The 19,696-nt window shown below is 38.8% G+C and overlaps 1 protein-coding gene across 1 annotated transcript in view; it reads left to right on the forward strand.

Moving 5' to 3' along the window:
* The first annotated feature begins 9,594 nt into the window (after positions 1-9,594).
* Positions 9,595-19,696, forward strand: part of trpa1b (transient receptor potential cation channel, subfamily A, member 1b) — a 39,822-nt gene continuing 29,720 nt past the window's right edge. Inside the window, exons 1-7 of the mRNA XM_088919028.1 lie at positions 9,595-9,649; positions 12,363-12,490; positions 14,716-14,878; positions 16,423-16,598; positions 17,169-17,276; positions 18,632-18,740; positions 19,339-19,484. Of these exons, the coding sequence (XP_088775154.1) occupies positions 9,595-9,649; positions 12,363-12,490; positions 14,716-14,878; positions 16,423-16,598; positions 17,169-17,276; positions 18,632-18,740; positions 19,339-19,484 (885 nt within the window). The remainder of the gene's footprint in view (positions 9,650-12,362; positions 12,491-14,715; positions 14,879-16,422; positions 16,599-17,168; positions 17,277-18,631; positions 18,741-19,338; positions 19,485-19,696) is intronic.

Consider the following 19,696-nt stretch of genomic DNA (forward strand, 5'->3'; position numbering starts at 1 on the left):
GACCTGTTATAATTACATAAAATAGAAATACAGTTCCCTTTTGGCACATATTTAGAACTGTAGGTTAAGAAATTGGAAAATACTCAGTCTGATTCCCCCCTCGTTTTCAGAGTTAATTGCCTGTCATTGAAAACTATGAACGTGTATACAATACACAGTATTTCTGAATCTTTCGGGTGTTCATCAGCCTGTATTTACACCAGTGACCAACATCACTGGGGACTAGCTTGGCAAGCCATGATTTCCCGGTCATGAATTTAATTAAGGAATTCATTCCATCATAATTTCATTAACATGTCCAAGGATTAAATGGATGCTTTCCACTCCATCCTTGTTTAATTCAGTAACTCTTCTTTTGATAGCCATGTGCTGCACCTGCTTTTCCTTGTCACAAGGATAAAGAAAACCCAACACAAGACAGAGATGTGATGGACTGGCAGTGCCTTCAGAACATATGTTAACGAAGGTGTGACTGTCAAAAAAAAAGTGTTTCCAATGAGAAAAAAAATCTTAATCAAAGAAGGTGAATATTTCCTGCTTGGGTCTTTTGTATTTTTGTGGGGTCTGATGATGGGAAGATGGGCACAGGGGCTTGGCTTTCACAGGGCTGTGCTTGGTGTATACTGTTGTAAAAAAAAATGATTGCTGTTGTCCATATATTTACCGACTAAAAAGTTTTGTGGCCACTGCAAATCCTGTCTAAGAAGGAAAGCCAAGTCTGAAACCATTAGCTTACAGAAATCCATTTGACAGAAGATTATGAGAGTAGGAACATAATACTGCCATTTTACCTCAATTATGTCCATGGAATGATTAACCTTTGGAATGGGGTCTTCAGTCCTTTCTCAATAAGAAGAAAAACTTCAGACTCTCACTGTAATTGCATTCTACTTATATTTTTGCTAATAAACAGATATTTCATGTGAAGAACAACTCAATTGCCTATCTGACATCATTGCATGGTTATCTCATAATAATCCCCTCTAAATTCCTCACAGCTATATTGATAGTGTTGTTAGCTATATTTCAGTTTGTGCATGCTTGTCTCTTGTCTGTTTGAGTGTTGTATTATTTTTATAATGCTTTGTGATGATGCAACTTGAATGATGCTACATAAAATAAAATATATATAAGAAGAAATGAGCTGTCGGTTTTAATCTTATTGTCTGATGCCTTAAAACATTATGTATAAAATGTAATAATCCACTCCAATGAAGAGTACAGATGACAACACCGCCATGAAATTCACAGAACATATTTCTGAATCTAAATCCCAGCCTCTGTGGTTTACTTTTATCGTGCGCTGAGCACTGTACATATCCATTATTTGATTTAGAGTTTATTTTGTGGTGATTGCCTTCCCCTGAGCCACAACCAGTAACCCTGAGACAGCACGTTGCCAGTTTAGGAGCATGCATTTCAGTGGTCTCTCACTACTAATGGCTTGTAGAACCTTTCCGGGGTCCTACCAACGACTGATGGTCCCCTTGTGGAGAAGCCTGCTCAGTCCCAAAAACCAGTCCTTCACAGAGGCTAACTGCACATACTGTAACTTCCATTCCTCTTCTTCTCCTGGGCTCCAGCTCTTCAGCTCTTCCATAATCCACTGGAGGATCTGGAGCAGCTCAATTCCTGACACTCCTTTCTCTTTATAAAAAAAATAGTGGCCAGTCTTTCGCTTTAATAGGAAGGTATATGTCCCTTGTCTCCTTTGAGACCTACTGGTGCGTCACACTTGACCTAATCCTTTTGGAGCCCAGTTTCCAACTATAATCAGAACTACTGGGGTGTGATGGGCAGGGCAGTGGCACTGTGGCTAAGGATCTGCCCCTCTGGCTGGAACATTGCTGGTTTGAATCCTGAGGCCAGCAGAGGAATCCTACTCTGTTGGGCCCCTGAGCGAGGCCCTTAACCCCAACTGCTCCAGGGGCGCCGTACAAATGACTGACCCTGCGCTCTGACCCCAAGCTTCTCTACCTGTCTATGTGTCTCATGAAGAGCAAGCCGGGGTATGCGAAAAGACAAATTTCTAATGCAAGAAACTGTATATGGCCAATAAAGTGATCTCTCTTACTCTTAAAATGTACAGAGACTACGGAGGATTCACATTATATCCAGGACTACAGTATGTAGATACAGAAAATACTAAATTTACTCTGGTTCCATCAGTCACCAATTATTTCCACTCCAAACCAAACAAAAACTTGCAAGTTTCATCTTTCTCTTAAATACTTCAGAGTTCATCCGGACTTTGGGCTGCTGGCTGCTGCTGTTAAAGCACTGGAGTAAACTATCAGCACCTGTGCTATCTAAACACCCTGCTGTTCATTCTTATCCTAGCTCTCTTCCTGACATGTAGGAGCTTAGATGCAGCCCCCAGCCTACGCACACCTGGTCACACGGATCACTAATTAGGCAGTCAAGCCATGTGTGTCCAGTTTTCACTCCAGAGGAGGCCTTAGCCAAAGCTTAGGCTTACCCATCACATCACCTCCCGCTTCTTAGTTTGCTCCAACGTCATGCTTAAGCCAAATGAGTGAAAACGGATATGCAGGCTTGACAGACCACCTGGCTGTGCACTATCCCACTACTGACACCATTTGTGTGAGGGTGCTGTTCTCAACCAAAGGTAGGGGGGACAGTCCCACAAAAGGAAAAGTTTTAGTCCTTCATCATGCTAGAGGTGAGACAGCCCAAAAATTAGAATTATCGAAAATTGTATAGGAAAATTTTAAAAGTAGGACAATTTAGGAAGCACAAAAAATCTCTCTTCTGGTATACCCTTTATTTATAGATATAAAAATCACAAAACTTGGCAAAAAGGGTTTAGCAGAAACTTGACACAATGGCAATCTACCGGCTGCAAAACACTGTCTTCTCTTTACTGAATTTTAAAATCCTGCTCTTTTTACTTTCCTTAGTTCCTTATAAAAGGTGATATCCTGTTTTCTCTTATTCCCATGACGGACTGTTTAAATCCCTCATTGCCCTACAGTGGAACACAACCCTTATAAAGGGGGCTGCTGATCTACAGAGACAACTCATTAAATCTTCTTGAGATCTTAATATTTCACAACTCCTGTAAATCTTAGCGTGAAGTGGTATCTAATGTTTGATACCTAAACATGTCACTAGAATTGTTGAACACTCTGGGTCGAGTATGTGTTGCGATATTCAGGATACATTCTCCTTAAATAGCGATATTTGACTAACAAAGATTTATCCTCCAATCTTGTCTACTATACATACTGTACAAGAAGGTAAAAAATTAATCCCAACATAATGTGTCTCACCCTATTGGAGCCAGTGTTTTAACACTTAGAACAAATAGTTAAAAACAACACACCACAACCTTTCTGCTTACAGCAAATAGAAAACACCTCAGAACTGAGCAAAGCACAATAATCAGCAACATCTGAGTCAAGTTGGCTCTGGTCTCTTGGGGTCGGTTTTCAGCACGGCTGACTGTCCTTTAAATTGGTTTCATCCATTCAACAACAATCACGCTGTATCAGCCTACACAGCCAATCCCTGCTGATTGGATTCTCAGCAGCCTGGACAGACACCGTAAAAGCAGGTAAGCCCACCCACACAAAAACAGATGCCAATGGGTGTATGGGTGTAATTTATTTTACATACTGAAGTCACAACACCTCGAGAATATGACAAAACTCAAAGTGGCTGCAGCAAAACATCTTCAATTATGAGACAAAGAATTTGATTAACTCAATGGGACACAGCCTTCCAGGGCTGTCCCTGCTCGTCCCTTCGGGAGGTGTCCAGTGTGCCTTTATAGGACCCGCCCAGCTGTGGCTCATCTATTAGCCGGGACAGCTGGGACTACAAAGGCGAGGCCTCCACACTGGGCACATGCCCCCTCCCCTCATGAGGGAGGCCATCGGCTGACTAAAGACTGGCCAATTCCAAAGGCCACTCCCCCACCCCCCATCCAAAAGGCAACGACTAGAGGAGAGTAGGTGGAACAAGGGGGGAAGAAAACCCCCAAAAAACACCCGACTGCAGGGTTCAGAGGGAAAAAAAAGGCACCACACCTTTTTTGTTCTCAGTCCGAGTCTAGACTAGACGGGAAAAAAGGGGCACCTCTTGGAAAGTGGCAGGAGGGGTGCCACTTACAACCGCCTGGGCCAGCGGGGGAACCCGAAACCGTTAAGGCCGGCGGGGGCCCTCTTGAAACCGCCCAAAACAGGGAGGGGGAAAAAGAGAAACCGCTAAAAGCGGGATCCAGCCTAGCCGGGGGGAAAAAAAACTACTCAACTCTGTATCATGGACTGACCCTGGTTAGCGGGGTCCAGTCTGGTAGAGCGGGGCGCGTAAGGCCAAAAATAAAATAAAAACTTGTGGAAAAGGGAACAGCCTGCCCCAGTGGTACTGCGGGAAAAGAAAAAGACCGCCTTATGCAGGTGCAAGCCCCCCGGTTCTGTCAGTGTAAAACTCCCCCTTTCGGGCGTGTCCAGTGCGCCTTTATAGGACCCGCCCAGCTGTGGCTCATTGTCTAGCAGCCGGGACTGCTGGGACCACAAAGGCGAGGCGTCGCCCTTCCTCCAGAGCTCCGCCTCCACACTGGGCACGCCCCCCGCGTAGTGCCACAGTACCAAGCTGCTGAGTCATGCTCTCAAACCTGATAACTCTTCATTTCTTTCACTGGCCATGGAAAAGCTTTCTGAAATATAACTTTTACTCTAGTGGATACAGTGTTTACGTCCATGGATACCTTGTTTTCCAAACTTAATTCATGATTCAGTTGTGTGGCAGCAGCTTTCTGAAAAGCAGAGTTGGGCTGCCACATTAAAAAGACCCCAAAACGACATACAGTGTGTAAAATGCAGCAAAATGTTTTACTGACTGCTGTTCCTGTCATAGCTGCAAAAATAACAACAAACGTTAATAATGATCATTTAGGAGATATTCTCCCATTTAAGGTCAAATGAAATGAAGACGTAATCAACATGTTCTGGTTTTGACTTGCCTGGTTTAGGCAATTGAATCTGTTTTACAAAATGAGCCACAGGATTTCTGACTTCTGGAGGCAGTGGGCCAGAAAGACACTTGATCAAAGAACACTGCGAAGGCAAGTCTGAAATCCTTTCTCCTGTACGTTTTCAATTAACTACGTGTGTATTCTTATTCTTATTACAAACTAATATTTTCAGAAACAAACCAACACAAATATTGTTTATTTGTTCTGAATTTTCCAGGAAGGAGTTTATAGTTGAAAATAAAAACAATTGTACACAAAAAAGAATAATAATCTCAGCCTTGATAACTTATACTGTACGGTATTTACTGTAGTAGCGTCATTTTACAACTTCTACCAGAAAAGTGCAATATCTCACAAGATTTAGCTGAAAGCAATTGATCTGCAGAAAAGGCACAGTGACAAAAACCTCAAAAAACATCTGCATAAACTTTTATATAAATATACTTATTTGCAAAACATTGGACAGTCAACTGCCATAAATATTTTACTTTAGACAGCAAAGCACTCGACAGCTGGTTAATAATTAATTTTGACAATAAAAAATCTCAAGACTCTTTAAAATAAGTAATGTCACACTTTAAAGAGCTATATTGATGGGAATGATCTTTAGTTAGACATCATAGGTAATGTCATTCCTCTCCATTCTTTCATTATAAGGAATAATGTGTCATTATTATTAATGCTTCAGCCCAATGCCCATTGTAATTGGATACTTCTGACCACTGCCTCTATATAAACTCTCACATTCAATGAGAAGGCAGTTTCAAGCTGCAACACGAAGCATACACCACTGAAATCCTGTAAGTAGGAGCTATTTTTCTTAATGATAACCAGCATTAATTAACCCTTTATTAAAGCAAGCTTTGTGAGGAAGGGGGTACTTTTATTTAAGTCTCCTACAAATGTTTGTGACCTAGTAATATGTTGTAAAGTGGATGGTTTTAACTGAATGTACATCAATTCATGCTAATTACTGTATGTGTGTACAAAATATTTTTTCCTCAATATGCTGAATAGTGATACATCTGTTGATTACATAGAATTAAAAAAATGCAAACTTAATTTTATTATGGTGCAATTTGGGGTAATTGTTACACTATAATGGAAACATAATATTTCTAACCAGACAAGGAAGACAATAGTTTTCTGTATATGACAATGTATGGGTATTGTGGACTTGCACATGTTTTTAAGTTGTATTTTCTGATTTTCTCTCAAGTAGAATGCACGTAATTTGCATTTGAGTACAATATATGGAACAAATTCAATCACATCACTTTTGTCAACTGTCCACATCTAATAAGGATGTCTACAGTACTCAACAGTTCCAATATTATCATGCTTGAGTTAATTTACTTTGGCGTGACTGATGACTAACTACGGAGAAAAATATTCTGATAAATTAGATGCTGTTTCTGGACTTGAGAGATACTGCCTTGTTTAATCGTACTTTTAATCCTAGTTCCAGAAGAGCTAAAACATCACAAATCTATTTTCTGATTAACAGTAACTGCTAACTATTGTGTATACCTGGCAGACTTCAGTGTCCAGCTTTTCTGAGTTTTTTTTGTTGTTGACTGTGCATCCTTTACAAAAGCTGTTTACAAGAAAGGTACCAATTTACAACTGCTTACAGAAGGTTGCTGTTTGCTACACGTTTTTTGTGGTAACTAGGCAACAGTTCTTAATGGTACTGTAGCACTGGCTCTGAAGTGACATCTGCCCCCCCACATCTCTCTAGTTGTAAACTATCACTACAGCCCCACCCCACCCTCACTGCTGCCTGCCCTATACTGGCCGCATCTCTGGTGCTGTATTCTGGTTGAATATGTCACTGTACATGATATAGACTATGTAATAAAATGCAAAAGGTACTGAGCAAATGTAAGAGGCAGCACTAATTGATATTAGAAGAAATAGTCACTAAGCAATGTTCTTATACTAAGATAATCTGCTCCTAGAAGTGTTTGAAGGATTTAAGCAGAACCTGATATAGACTGCACCCGTACACAATGTGAACCACATGTCTGAAGGGGAAAACCGACAAAAAGAACCAGCAGATAGAGAAGCATGCAAAAAAAGGAATGAAAACTGAAACGGTAATAGTCAGACACTCAGACAGAGTCAGAGATAGCTTGCCATTGGAGTGCAACAAGTGTAGCTCTTCTATCATTCTTTCCGTCTCTGTATCTGTATGTACAGAAAATCCATGGCCTAAATAATTCACCTCAACTGGTTTTGTATTTGGTGAAACTAAAATCAATAGAAACATTATAAGGTTGTCTTAATTACACATTCTACAAGATTTAATGCTAGATTTAAAGGAGTATTCATTTAGAGGATTATTTATTGCTGAAACCCTTTGTGCATATTATGAATAAGCAATTCCATACTGTGATTATAGTGTTGTGATTTGTGAAAGCGGAGTATGTTGATATATATTTATGGCATACTGTATTTATGTGAAAAATACATGAAAAACACAGCCCAAAATACAGTGCATCTTGACTATATTTAAATACTGGAAAAGAAACAAAGGGGATTAGCCAAAGATAAGCAGGCTTGGATACAGACGCTCCTCAAAGGGTTGTCTTCCTTGTTACAACTGGAAAACTTGTCAAATTCAAATATCTTGACAGGAGATTATTTTCAGTGCAACAGGTTATTCTATTCATGTGGTTTCTCTTGATTTGGGACATAATACCAAGAGGCAATGTGATGGAAAGTAGACTAGAAATTGTCAAGTATCATACTTGAAGGGTCCTGGCAATAACTCAAATATAAGAAGGTCTTAACAGATATTTCTTATTATTATGAAATTGAAATTATTAAAATGATTATGCCTAGGCATCTTATTGTCTTCTAGACAAATTTGTATCCATTATTCTACATTTGGACACAAGTTGAGGCTTTATTAAATATTTGCAGTTATGTAAAAATTCTGTTTAGGAATAGTGAGATATAGAGAGATTAAAAGCCTATGGATTCATGAACTTTTAAAGATTTATGTAGAAACACAGTTTTACAATATGTGTGTTGCCCTACCTTATCACATCTTCATAACTTGTTATTGCGGTAAATTGCAGATACATCTGTTCCAATAAATTACAGTAAGGCCTGATAACAAGGGGGGAAGGCAGATGCTATTTAATTGTAAACATTGTGTTATTTTCTAAGAAATTGTTTTGAGAAAAAAATTGATTTCTGCACAGTCTGTGACTTCTACAGAGTGTAGGAACAAAATGATTTTTTAAGAGTCATTTAAGATTCAGCCAGTATTTTTCCTGCACACATACTGATTCTTTTACAGCTTCAGGGTACAGGATGGCTACAGTTTAATATTATATTTATAATAATTTCCATAAACGAATGATGCTTAGATTGATAAGCGTACTGTGAAACTGTAGTGGAAGATCATTGCAAAATGAATATTTAGCAAGGTACTGTACAGTACCTTGTATGGCCTCATATTTATAAAAAAGGGATTTGTAACCTAAGATAAAATAAGCTGCTGAGCTTCCAGATCGTTTTTTCAGTGCAATATCTATCTGAGATGTCGATTGCACAGTATAATAATAATAATAATAATAATAATAATAATAATATATGTGTGTTGTAAATGAGATTAAAATGGAGTACATGATTGGTTTTACAAGCCTCCTGAGGTGAAGCTTTGGGAATCACACCTCATGCTCATGTAAATGCTCTTGTTCATCTGTCTGAATCAAATCCTGTAATGTTGTCTTTAGTGGGAAGCAAACATTAGTTTCCCAGCTGCTTCAGGAATATTGTGAGCTGTGGTGCTTGAAACTGTCATATTATTCCTCTCTGTACCTCTGATAAACTGTGTCGGCATGGAAAAGAAATGAAAAGTGTTCATTTAATAATGCAACCATATAGAAAATATAAATATACAGTATCCAGATATCTATTATTTATTGTAGACCCGTCTGAGATTTTATTCTGGACTGGGGCCCCTTCTGTGTGAAGCTTACATGTTCTCCTTGTGCGCACGTTTGTGGTGCTCATGTGAGGTGTTCCTACAGTATTTCCTCCCACCTTCTAAAGACATGCAGGTGTAACAGTTCTTGGGGTTTCCTCCCTTGCCGCTCCTGCCCTGCCAGTTCGTCCTGGGTGCGAACCCGGGTCGGCGGTGTCACGCATCAGGGCTGGCTTGCCGGCTGAGCTAAAGGAGACCTCCCCCAGCCCGGGTAGCTGAGATCCCTGTTATACGCAGGAGCGTATTCGTTACACTGGCTGAGTTAACAGGTGTCTTTGAAGTGTCCCTGTGTGTACAGTATGTACTGTATGTGCCCTGCAGTCTTCCCTGACCTACAAAAGCCTTTATTAGGCTTTCTAATGATGGACAAAATGATTTATACCAATGAATAAAGCTCTAACCACAGATCTCATGATTTTATTTTCCCACCTATGAAAAAGGCGGCAAGCTTCAATCCTTTATAGAAGAGTGTGTTTAAACACATTAACGGTGCCATTATTATCATCCCATACTCCAGCGTACCCCAACAGCAGAGCTAATCGCCACATGTCAGCTGCTGGTGTACACACCCTTATTACAACCAGTTAAAATAATAATGGCAGAGCTCTGCAGAGGCTTATCAACAGACAAAAAAAGGATTGGGTGGAAAGGTAAGAGAAAAGGAATGCAACACGCTTACACTACACCGCTGTGCTTTACTATGTTTTCCGTCGTACGGCTGCATACGGTAGCTAGTGGCTATTTTTCCGGCTTCTTAATCATACACGTTGCCACTTCCAATGAGCCTGATCTTACAGCTGCTAAACTGATTTTTTGAGTAAATAAAATGAATTCTACGGTATGTTTCTATATATGTGCAGTAAATTTATTTCTCTAGCTCATAAATAAGGCACTAACTTGTTTGCTCCAATCTGTTTTCATGAATGATTTACGTGTCCGTTATTAACGAACGTCCGTTAAATCGCAAATGATTTTTTCAGCCCTAAAACACACTATTACATGAGGAAAATCCATACTTTAAACACATACTTGCTGGTATTTTTGACTTTTTCATCAAAAGTATATACGGTCCATATTTAATGTGTGGCAAACAACTCCCGTTTCACCAAGCGATTCGCCTATACCTGGCTATAGGGCACCATTGGTATTCCTGACGTTTAATATAAACCTACAGGTACAGGTATGTAGTATATACAGTACATCTACCTGTTAGGATTCTGATTTTATAGACAAAATTCTCCTTTAGCAGATTCTGTACGTTAAATCTGAAGTTCTTTAAAGTAAAGGTTTACCGTATTTCGCATAAAGAAACTATGTTATCGATGCGTTAAGGTGGATCACAAGCTCAAAATGTGGTCTTACCTGATGCCCAATGTCGGTCTTTATTCTTTATCCTTCGCAATGATAGCAACTGCCAATTTAGTGGACTGTAAAACCGCCACAAGACCTCAGTATAGACATGACTACACAGTACACATTTTAGAAGAAAACAAGTTTCTAGTTGCTAAATATGTTGACTGTTTTTTATTGAACAGGCAGGTACAGTACATTGGGCTTGCACAACAGTTTCACTATACTGTATACCATTCTGTATATTCCATTATCCCTACAAATGATTTAAATGCGAGTAAAACGCTGAAACCTACTAGTATTAAAATGTACCACAGTTCACTGAAAGATATACAATATACTGTAAGCAGACTTTTACTTTTCAAATCCGTGAAAAGGAACTTCCGTATTTACTCAAAATAAAGTGAACTTAAAATCCAGGTCCTGTTGCGATCAAATGTAATTGCTGACTAGGTTTTTTTTTCTTTCTCCTGATGTGTCCCTGCTCCAACTTGACGTCGCTTTTGTGGCCAGCAAATATGAATTGAATCGCTGTCTTGTTAACATTCATTCTCTTGCAATGTCAACGCTATTCACTTTGTCTTGCCCATTACTTTTATATTCAGAATAATCTACTGATTACTAATTACGCTTGCACTGTTTGTCAATAACGATTGTTGACTATGCAAATCGTTTATCAACTTCGATTGCGATCTTTCCGAATTTCTTTGCATATTACTTTTAGCTCTTGCACACAGTTTTAGATTTCTTGCACAACAGTATGTGGAATCGAAAACTCTGAGATATACAAGCTGATCTAGGCAAAAGAAACATCTTTTTTTCAAAAACTATTTTTTTTGCTAAAAATATGAAATATTTTCTTATTATATAAAATATATTGACAATAGTATTTATACATTAGGCATCAAACCTTTTATCAAACCTATGAATTGGCTTTATCACTCTGCTCTCCTCCCCACTGAGAGCTGGTGTGTGGGGAGCGTTCTGGCGCACTATGGCTGCCGTCGCATCATCCAGGTGGGGCTGCACACTGGTGGTGGTGGAGGGGAGTCCCCATTACCTGTAATGCGCTTTGAGTGTAGTGTCCAGAAAAGCGCTATATAAGTGTAAGCAATTATTATAATTATTATTATTTTAGAAAAATGTTATTACAAAGAACACCTTTAATTAATTACAATCCTAGATTTAGATCAAAGTATGTATCACTTGCTGTACAGTATACAGTATCTATCACGTTCCTTGACATTTGCACTTAGGCTTAAAATAATTCTAGAATTAGACTCATTTATACAGATTACCTCATTTGTATACACTATCTAAAAATGATCTTCATTAAGCTGTCTGTACCTCACATACAGTCTACACACACAAACATATAGTAGGGACAATAAGATAAATATCACATTGAAAAGTAAAAAGAAACAAGAAAAACATATCAGCTATGGAGACTTCTTCTGGTGTATTTGGAGAACAAAATGTAAATTATATCAATTCATGGGGGTCATTTTAACCTCTAATATCCTACAATTTGTAAGATTATTTTTTACAGTTCATTTGACCTACAATATACATCACTAAAAACAAGAAATCTGAACAGATTAATACATCAGATCACAGCAGGAATGACTAAAGAACTATTAACCAGCAGAAAGTTTTTTCTTCCTGTTTTCCACTTATTTTTGAAAATCTTGGTTCTGTGAAAATGGGATACAAAACAGATCACAAACACATTTTCAACATAATCCTAATCAACTTTACATAAGTGAAAGAAAAACACTCATCTGTGTTTAGTGTAAATAAAGTCATCTAGGTTTCCTTTATGATCTTATGCATTGATGGTTACTAATATAAAAAGGAATTCAAATTCTTTTTTTGAGTGTAGCTTAAAGAAAATGACTTGGGCAAAATATAATTAGCATGAGAAGATTCTTTTTGAGTTAAAGCAAGACAAACTTGTCTTCATCAAAACGGTTGTGAATAAATGAGCATGAGGATATCTTTCTCTCATTTTAGGCATTTTGCAAAACAGAGGATCAAGAAACAGGCTAATCACCTTCCACAAGGCAATGAAAAAGGAGGACAGTTTGTATGAATGTGTTGTCAATGATGACCCATCCCAGCTCTCTTTGGATGTGTTTCAGGTACAGTACAGTATGTCCACCAGTTGTAAGCTTGGATTTTTTCCTATACGGAGAAAAATTATACTCTACAGTATAATGTCTTTAGGACAAGAAAATAAAAAAAACAAGATCACAAGCTAATTATCCTTGACATTTTAGCATACCAGAACTGCTTTGTACAGTATGAAGCAGAAAAAAAACAAGAAAACCAGTGACAATATCGCCCTGCAACTCAAAACTGACAACCCAGTGAAGCTCAGCAGGTGTGAGCCTGGCCAGTACCTGGATGGGAGACCTCCTGGGAAAGTTAAGGTTGCTGCTGGAAGAGGTGTTAGTGGGGCCAGTAGGGGGCGCTCACCCTGTGGTCTGTATGGGTTCTAATGCCCCAGTATAGTGATGGAGACACTATACTGTAAAAAGGTGCTGTCCTTTGGATGAGATGTAAAACCGAAATCCTGACTCCCTGTGGTAATTAAAAATCCCAGGGTGTTTCTCAAAAAGAGTAGGGGTGTTACCCTGGTGTCCTACTGGCCTTTAGCAATCATGGCCACCTAATAATTCCCATCTGTGAATTAGCTTCATTGCTCTTTTCTCCTCTTCATGATAGCTGGAGTGGGGTGAGGGTACTGGTGCACTATGGCTGCTGTTACATCATCCAGGTGGGGGCCGCATATACTGTAGGCGGTTGTAGAGGGGAGTCCCCATTACCTGTAAAGTGCTTTGAGTGAAGTCTTTAGACTATATACAGTAAGTGTAAGAAATTATTATTATTAAATCATAATTATATTTCCAATACTTACATGTATTTAACAGGTTATACCAATAGATCGGTTGGTTTGCATAAAGGCACAGTTTTGCTTTGTGAAGTTTAAAAATAATACAGTGTATATTTAAGAAAGACTTGAAGAAGGTGCCTCCCAAGAGGTAAAGGTGCTGACATAGATTACACAGAAGGTGTCTGGTTTGGTGCTCAGTTTGTTTTTTGCTCAGCATGAAGGGGTTTTTTCTAGCAGAAGCCACTATCCTCTCCATGCACTGCTAGAGAGAGCTGCTTCACTCTTGCAACTGGTGTAGGCACTGTGAGAGTCGAGAGAGGGGAAGATTTCAGACGACAGTATGCGCTGTCCTTACTCCTCCTGCACTGGTATGATGGTCCTAGTGGTACATCCTAGTTGATTAATAAGTGATTTCAATTTAATGTGAATGTGAAAAGAGCATTAGTAACCACAAAGTCTAAGAAATTAGAATTTTTCTTGATTTCTTATCAATTCAATAGCCAGTCTTACCTCTACAACAAACCCCAAAAGAATATGAAGTTGCTCTAAAACCATGTTATGTTTTTATTCTTGGACAAGGAAAAATAAACCAGGGAATCACGCAGAAACATTGGTAACCCTGTAAAAAAATGGCCATTGGTGATTTTCCTTTGGGAATTCAGCTTTATGGCTTATTGTTGACAAATTCCAAATCAATTCATATAATTTAAATGCATAAATTAATTTTGAATCTGAGTTAATAAACTTTCAGTATAATTTCTTTTTACATTAATATGTAGTAATCACACTGGATCTACCGAATCTTATAATGAAACCTTCTGGAAATCTGGAGACAAAAATCAACAATGCATCTAAGTAGCAATGTTCAGTGAGCATTGGTACAATGGTATAATACCTGAACTCCAACACTGTGATTGCTGGAGTTTTTAATGGAACTTTTCTCCTGATATTTGTATTTGATTTAATAAAAATATGTATTTCTGCCCATGATTTTCCTGAATGAGTCCTGAATCCACAATGATTTCCTTGGCACAGATTCTTCATGTCACTGTAAACCTGCTTGAATGACATCAGTAGTTTTTAAATGAAATGGAGCCAATATAGTTCTATTGACTAAAAAGACACTAGTGATTTTATGCCAAGGAGCATATCTATCCTTATGAATCTGCAAGGATTTGCTGCTATGCTATGTACATTTATAGTACTACAACACATGGTTTTCCCTTACTGTATGTTTAATTATTTTGTTTAGAATGTGTGAAGAAATTGCATTATAATTGTGTTTTTTTTTACACATTTTACATAGTCATCATTATAGATTTGTAGACAGTATTCCAAAAGAAGAAACTTCTAGATGGCAGAAACAACAGAAATAATATTTTTTCCATCCAGATGTGTACTAATATTCTTGGGGGTTATTGTCAAGCATGTTTTAGTTCTAAAGCTTTTTAACTCTCGCTATTACATCAGTTGGCTTTGGAAGGTAACAAGTCTGGCCTCGAGGACCTTATAAACAAGAACCCAGATTGCCTGCTCACCAGCAATGAAGCCAAAGCAACCCCTCTTCATTTTGCTGCTGCTGGTGGACATCATGGGATCATTCACTTCATTGTCAACACGGCTGGGCCAGAAGGTGAGCTGATTTTCAATTCCTGTAGCTCCACTGAAAGACACAAAACATCTTGTAACTTAAGCACTGCAAAAATGTAGCGCTGATTTCAGGTACTGTATTGTACATAAGAATGAGTAGATCTTTTTTTTCTGCATGCTTCAGTAACCCCAAAACCTTCAACATCTCTGCCTCTACATACTGAAGGTCATGCATTGCGTTGAAATTCTTTCTAGAGCTCTTAGCACTGGGAGTTGGCTTCCCCTTCCCTAAGGTTTACTAGGATGTGAAAGTGTGCAGGGAGCAGTGCACCTGACAGGTACCCTGGGCTGGAGCATGCTGGGACATGAGGACAGGTGCCGTTATCAAGCGCAAGGTGTGTCATGGAAGAGCAACACAAAGACTCAGGGATTGAAGGAGACTGAAAGAGACTGTTGGCCAATACCAGTATGTTCAGTCTGTTGAAAGAATCACAATAGCTTATTCTTGCAAGTACAGTAGCTTCAGCCTAACGTTATAAATGTGACTTAAGTAGGGTGCCATTGTAGTAAACAGTACAACCTTAAAGTAGACCCTAGTAGAAAGTTTTAATCACACCTTTGATATAATTACAATACAATAAAAAACACCAATAATACTGTTGTATGTCACATAAAGTAACTATTAAACTGTGTTTGAAATTTATGTTCAATATTTAAAAAAGTAATGTATCTGAGTTGGTTGGCATGGTGGCACAGTGCTTAGTAGTGCTGGGGCCCTGGGTTCAATTCCTGGGGTGCTATCTGCATGGAGATTGTATGTTCAGCATGGTCTCCATTCCTGTGGGTTTCCTCTAGGTGCTCCAGTTTCCTCTAACAGTCCATCAACATACTGGTAGGATAATTGACTTGTTGGAAAAGTTGGCCCTGGTGCAAGTGTGTGTATGCCTGTGTCCGTGTCTCTCCGCCCGACTGTGGACTTGTGTCCCATTCAGGTCAGGATGTATCCTGCCTTGCACCCATTGCTTGCCAGGATAGGCTACTGCTCTCCTGCGAACCCGAATTGGATAGAGGAGTTAGAAATGGATGGATGAATATGAGGAATAAATGGTTGATGAAAATGTGAAATATGGGAGTCTATATACTGTACTATATATGTCCTGTTAATCTTGTCTGTGATGTAGAATGTCTAGGCTAATGGTAGCTCCTGCATTTACTTTAAAGAGTCAGTCCAAAGAAAGAAAGTGTCTTGTCTCTCCAGTCTTCAAGGATAACACATGGCTACAGATCACACAGGTCCAACCATTATCACTGATTATGCTATTGCATAATAGCAACATGTAAATCTGTATAACTATACAGGGTATTTGACTTGATATTGAATCAAATGAAATTAGCATAACGTTGTCATACAAGAAAACAGATCCAGTACCATTTCACTTCACTTTTCATGAGATCAGCCTTCTGAAAATTATTTTCTTAAAGAATATGCTTGAACACTTGCTATAACAACACTTACCATTTGAGTTTAATTAAAGTGTTTGACCTCAACTTCACATGACCTTTGACATAAGATCTTCTCTTTCCGAGGTCTAAATGCTGTTGATGACCTGGGCAACACTCCATTGCACTGGGCTGTGGAAAAAAAACAGATGGAAAGCTGTAACGCGCTGCTACAGCTGGGAGCAGACCCTAATATCCTAAACAATTCCTTGCTGTCTCCTCTTCATCTGGCTGTTAACCTATGGCACAATAACCTGGTTGATGTAAGAAAATTAAATCTGTTACTTGGTATAACCTGTTAGCACATACTACCTCATTAATTCAGTTTTACAGAAGCTGAATTACAGAGCTTGTTCCCCCTTTCCTGAATGTTGCTTTGCCTATGTACTGTACCTCTGCTTTTCATGCGTAGCTACCTGTGAAAGCCACATGAAGTATTTTTGCATTGAGACGATTTTGCATAATAGTGTGAAACAACAATGCGGTTCCCTAACACATTGCGGAATTCTGTGTAGTAGTTATTGAAATATGATGCATGGCAAATACAAAATATGAATGGAGTAAAACAAAACAGATACCAGAAAGGTCCAGAAACAGCACCCGACACCAATAAGAATATACTAACATAATAATTTGATCAGATATGGATTTGGTGATGCTGATTTACACCGTACTTGGTGGAGTATGTTTCTTCACTTAGACAGTGGAGTAAATGCTAGAAGCTGGACATAATGTACTGTCATTTTACTAGTTTTTCAGTTTTAAACTATGAGGTAATTTCTAAGTATTTGTAACTACCTGAGGTGAAAACAGCGTGTCTTCTATATCAACAGCTGTTGCTGTGCCACAGCAGTACCAATTCCAACTTGGAAGGCGACTTGGGGAACACACCGTCCATGTTAGCCTGTTCTATTGACAACCATGAAGCACTTGGTATTCTGGTAAGGGAATTGCAAAAACATTAATTTTGATGTATGACTGAAATGTTGCTACAGTACATATAGGCAAAGAGAGGTATACTGTATATATATATTTGCTTTCAAGACTTACTTTTGGAAATTCTTAGACGTTTCAGATGTTCTCTTCTGTTCCTCATTACCTGGAAAACTATGCATCTGTAACTGGGCTCAGTGGCTTAGTGTAAGCCTGGTTCAGTAATCTAACTTTCTGCAGTCTGAAAGACATTGTAAATGCACCAGTTCACACTTGGAAGTGTTTGCTGTGTGATTATCATCAGGCAGCCTGGGGATTTAAAGTCTTCCCCAAAGACCATTTCCAACAACAAAACTGGAAAATCAAACAACAGAGCAGGTGTCTGCCTGCCGTATGAAGAACAGACCAATCATAAGAAGCCAGTTGAAACACCGAATGAGACTGTACCCATTTCAGGCATAGACTCCCCCAGCTGACAAAGGTTTGAAGTAAAATCTGAAACGTTTTAGAAGGAAAACCTGACTTTTAATTGAAGAAAATCCAAGCATCAGTTCACTTTCAACGATTTACTGATGTTGATGTTATTGCAGTAAGCCATTTGTTCCCTGTCCTTTGATTTTAGGGGTGAGCAAAGACTTGTCTCTGTCCAACACTCTGACACTCTCTAGTCGTTTTCAGAGATTGGTCCCAAATGGTGTTTCTGGATGCTATAGTCCATAGTCCAGAGCTGATACATTTTATACATTCTGATCTGCTCCCTTGTTTTCCTCTTGGCCTGTGACCCGTGTTCAAACACCTTCAAAGCTGCATTCCAGAGTCTGTAAAAACACATGGCAGGGTTTCACCTACTGTACGTCTGATACCCTTTCTTTGTATGCTGTGAGATGGAATGGCATTCTTTAAATTTTCATTATGGCCAGGCGCTTTCCACTTCTTACAACTTTGAAGTCTGTAATGTTTACTCCCTCTGTCTCAAGTGTAGCCTTAAGACGTCTGGTAACAATGGCCTTTGTGCTTTTCTGCTGTATCATGTACTGTTGTACATTTCTACCCCCACCACTTTTTTATGCAGGTCTGTAGTATATACGAGAGCTCTGTATATCACTGTTTTATAAGTAGGTTGTGGCATTTTATTTGAAGGGAAATGTCAGATGCATGCTAGCCAGGCACAACATAAGAGCCGATCATAAACGAACAGTCCCAATCAGAGAAAAGGACAAAATGATGTGTCATGTGTGACTGTTTTCAGATTTAGTATGCATAAATGGATTGGCAAACAGAAGAATGAGATGATCAAGTAAAAAAAGGACATCCACTGAATTTTATTCATTGCACATATGATATTTTCTTTTGTCCTTCCTAGCTGAAGCGCGGTGCCAAGCTGTGTCGACAGAACAAGTTGGGGCACTTTGCTATTCATGCAGCTGCTTTTGCAGGTGCAAAGAAGTCCATGGAAATCATTCTGAAAAAGGGTAGGTCTGACATCATACAAACACATGGACTATTCCTTTTCGGTTTACATTACTCCTGTACAAAACTCCACTCAAAGAGGGCCTACAGCTGCAAAGTCTGGCTTTTGGTTTAGAACAAATATTTATCCAGCCTTCCTTTGGTTTTAATTGTGAGCCCTTTTTTCAGAGACTACTGTATGCTTCAATCGGAAAGAAAAAAACGTTGTGGTGTTTATAAACTTGTCCCACATCCTTTATTTGAATCATCCAAAATGATAGAAACTAAAACTTGTTAAAAACCCTCCAACCCGCTCTCAATGTACTTAGGAGTACACCATGTAATCTTGCATTTAAAACATTTTAACTTAGTGAATCATTACAAAATACAACATCTTAAAAGGGCAGCAACAGAAAAGAAGCACTTAGTGTTAATATCACAGAGTGTGATCAGACATGTACAGTACAATACAGCAGAAATTATTCTACTGTGTATTATAAATACATACTGTACAAATCAATATTGCTTCCAGATCTTTTGAAAGCTGTGCATTCTGTAGGTGACAAAGATGTCAACCGTTTCTGGAAGAAAAAAAAATGTTTTTTTTTTTCCTTCATGAAGGAGAAGAAATGGGCCACTCTGTTTTCACTCATATTAATTATCTGGATAAATCCTCGAGCAGCCCTCTTCATCTTGCTGTTCATGGAGGAAACATTGAAGTGATTAAGATGTGCATTGATAACGGAGCAAAAATAGACCTGCAACAGGTAACAAAAAACAGTACGCACCTCAGAGAAACTATCCAGTAGTGCCCTTTTCTTTATCACATTTTGTTCCTAATAAGATACACATTTAAACTATGAACAATTATACAAGTATGTGAATGTTGCTAATCTAAACTGAGGGCAATCCCATACACAGTATTCTCAGTGAAATGTTATTTTCCTGAAGTAACACCTCCATCTCTCACATTGAGGAG

The sequence above is a fragment of the Atractosteus spatula genome, chromosome 6 (assembly GCF_055471065.1).
Source record: "Atractosteus spatula isolate fAtrSpa1 chromosome 6, fAtrSpa1.hap1, whole genome shotgun sequence".
Lineage (NCBI taxonomy): Eukaryota > Metazoa > Chordata > Actinopteri > Semionotiformes > Lepisosteidae > Atractosteus > Atractosteus spatula.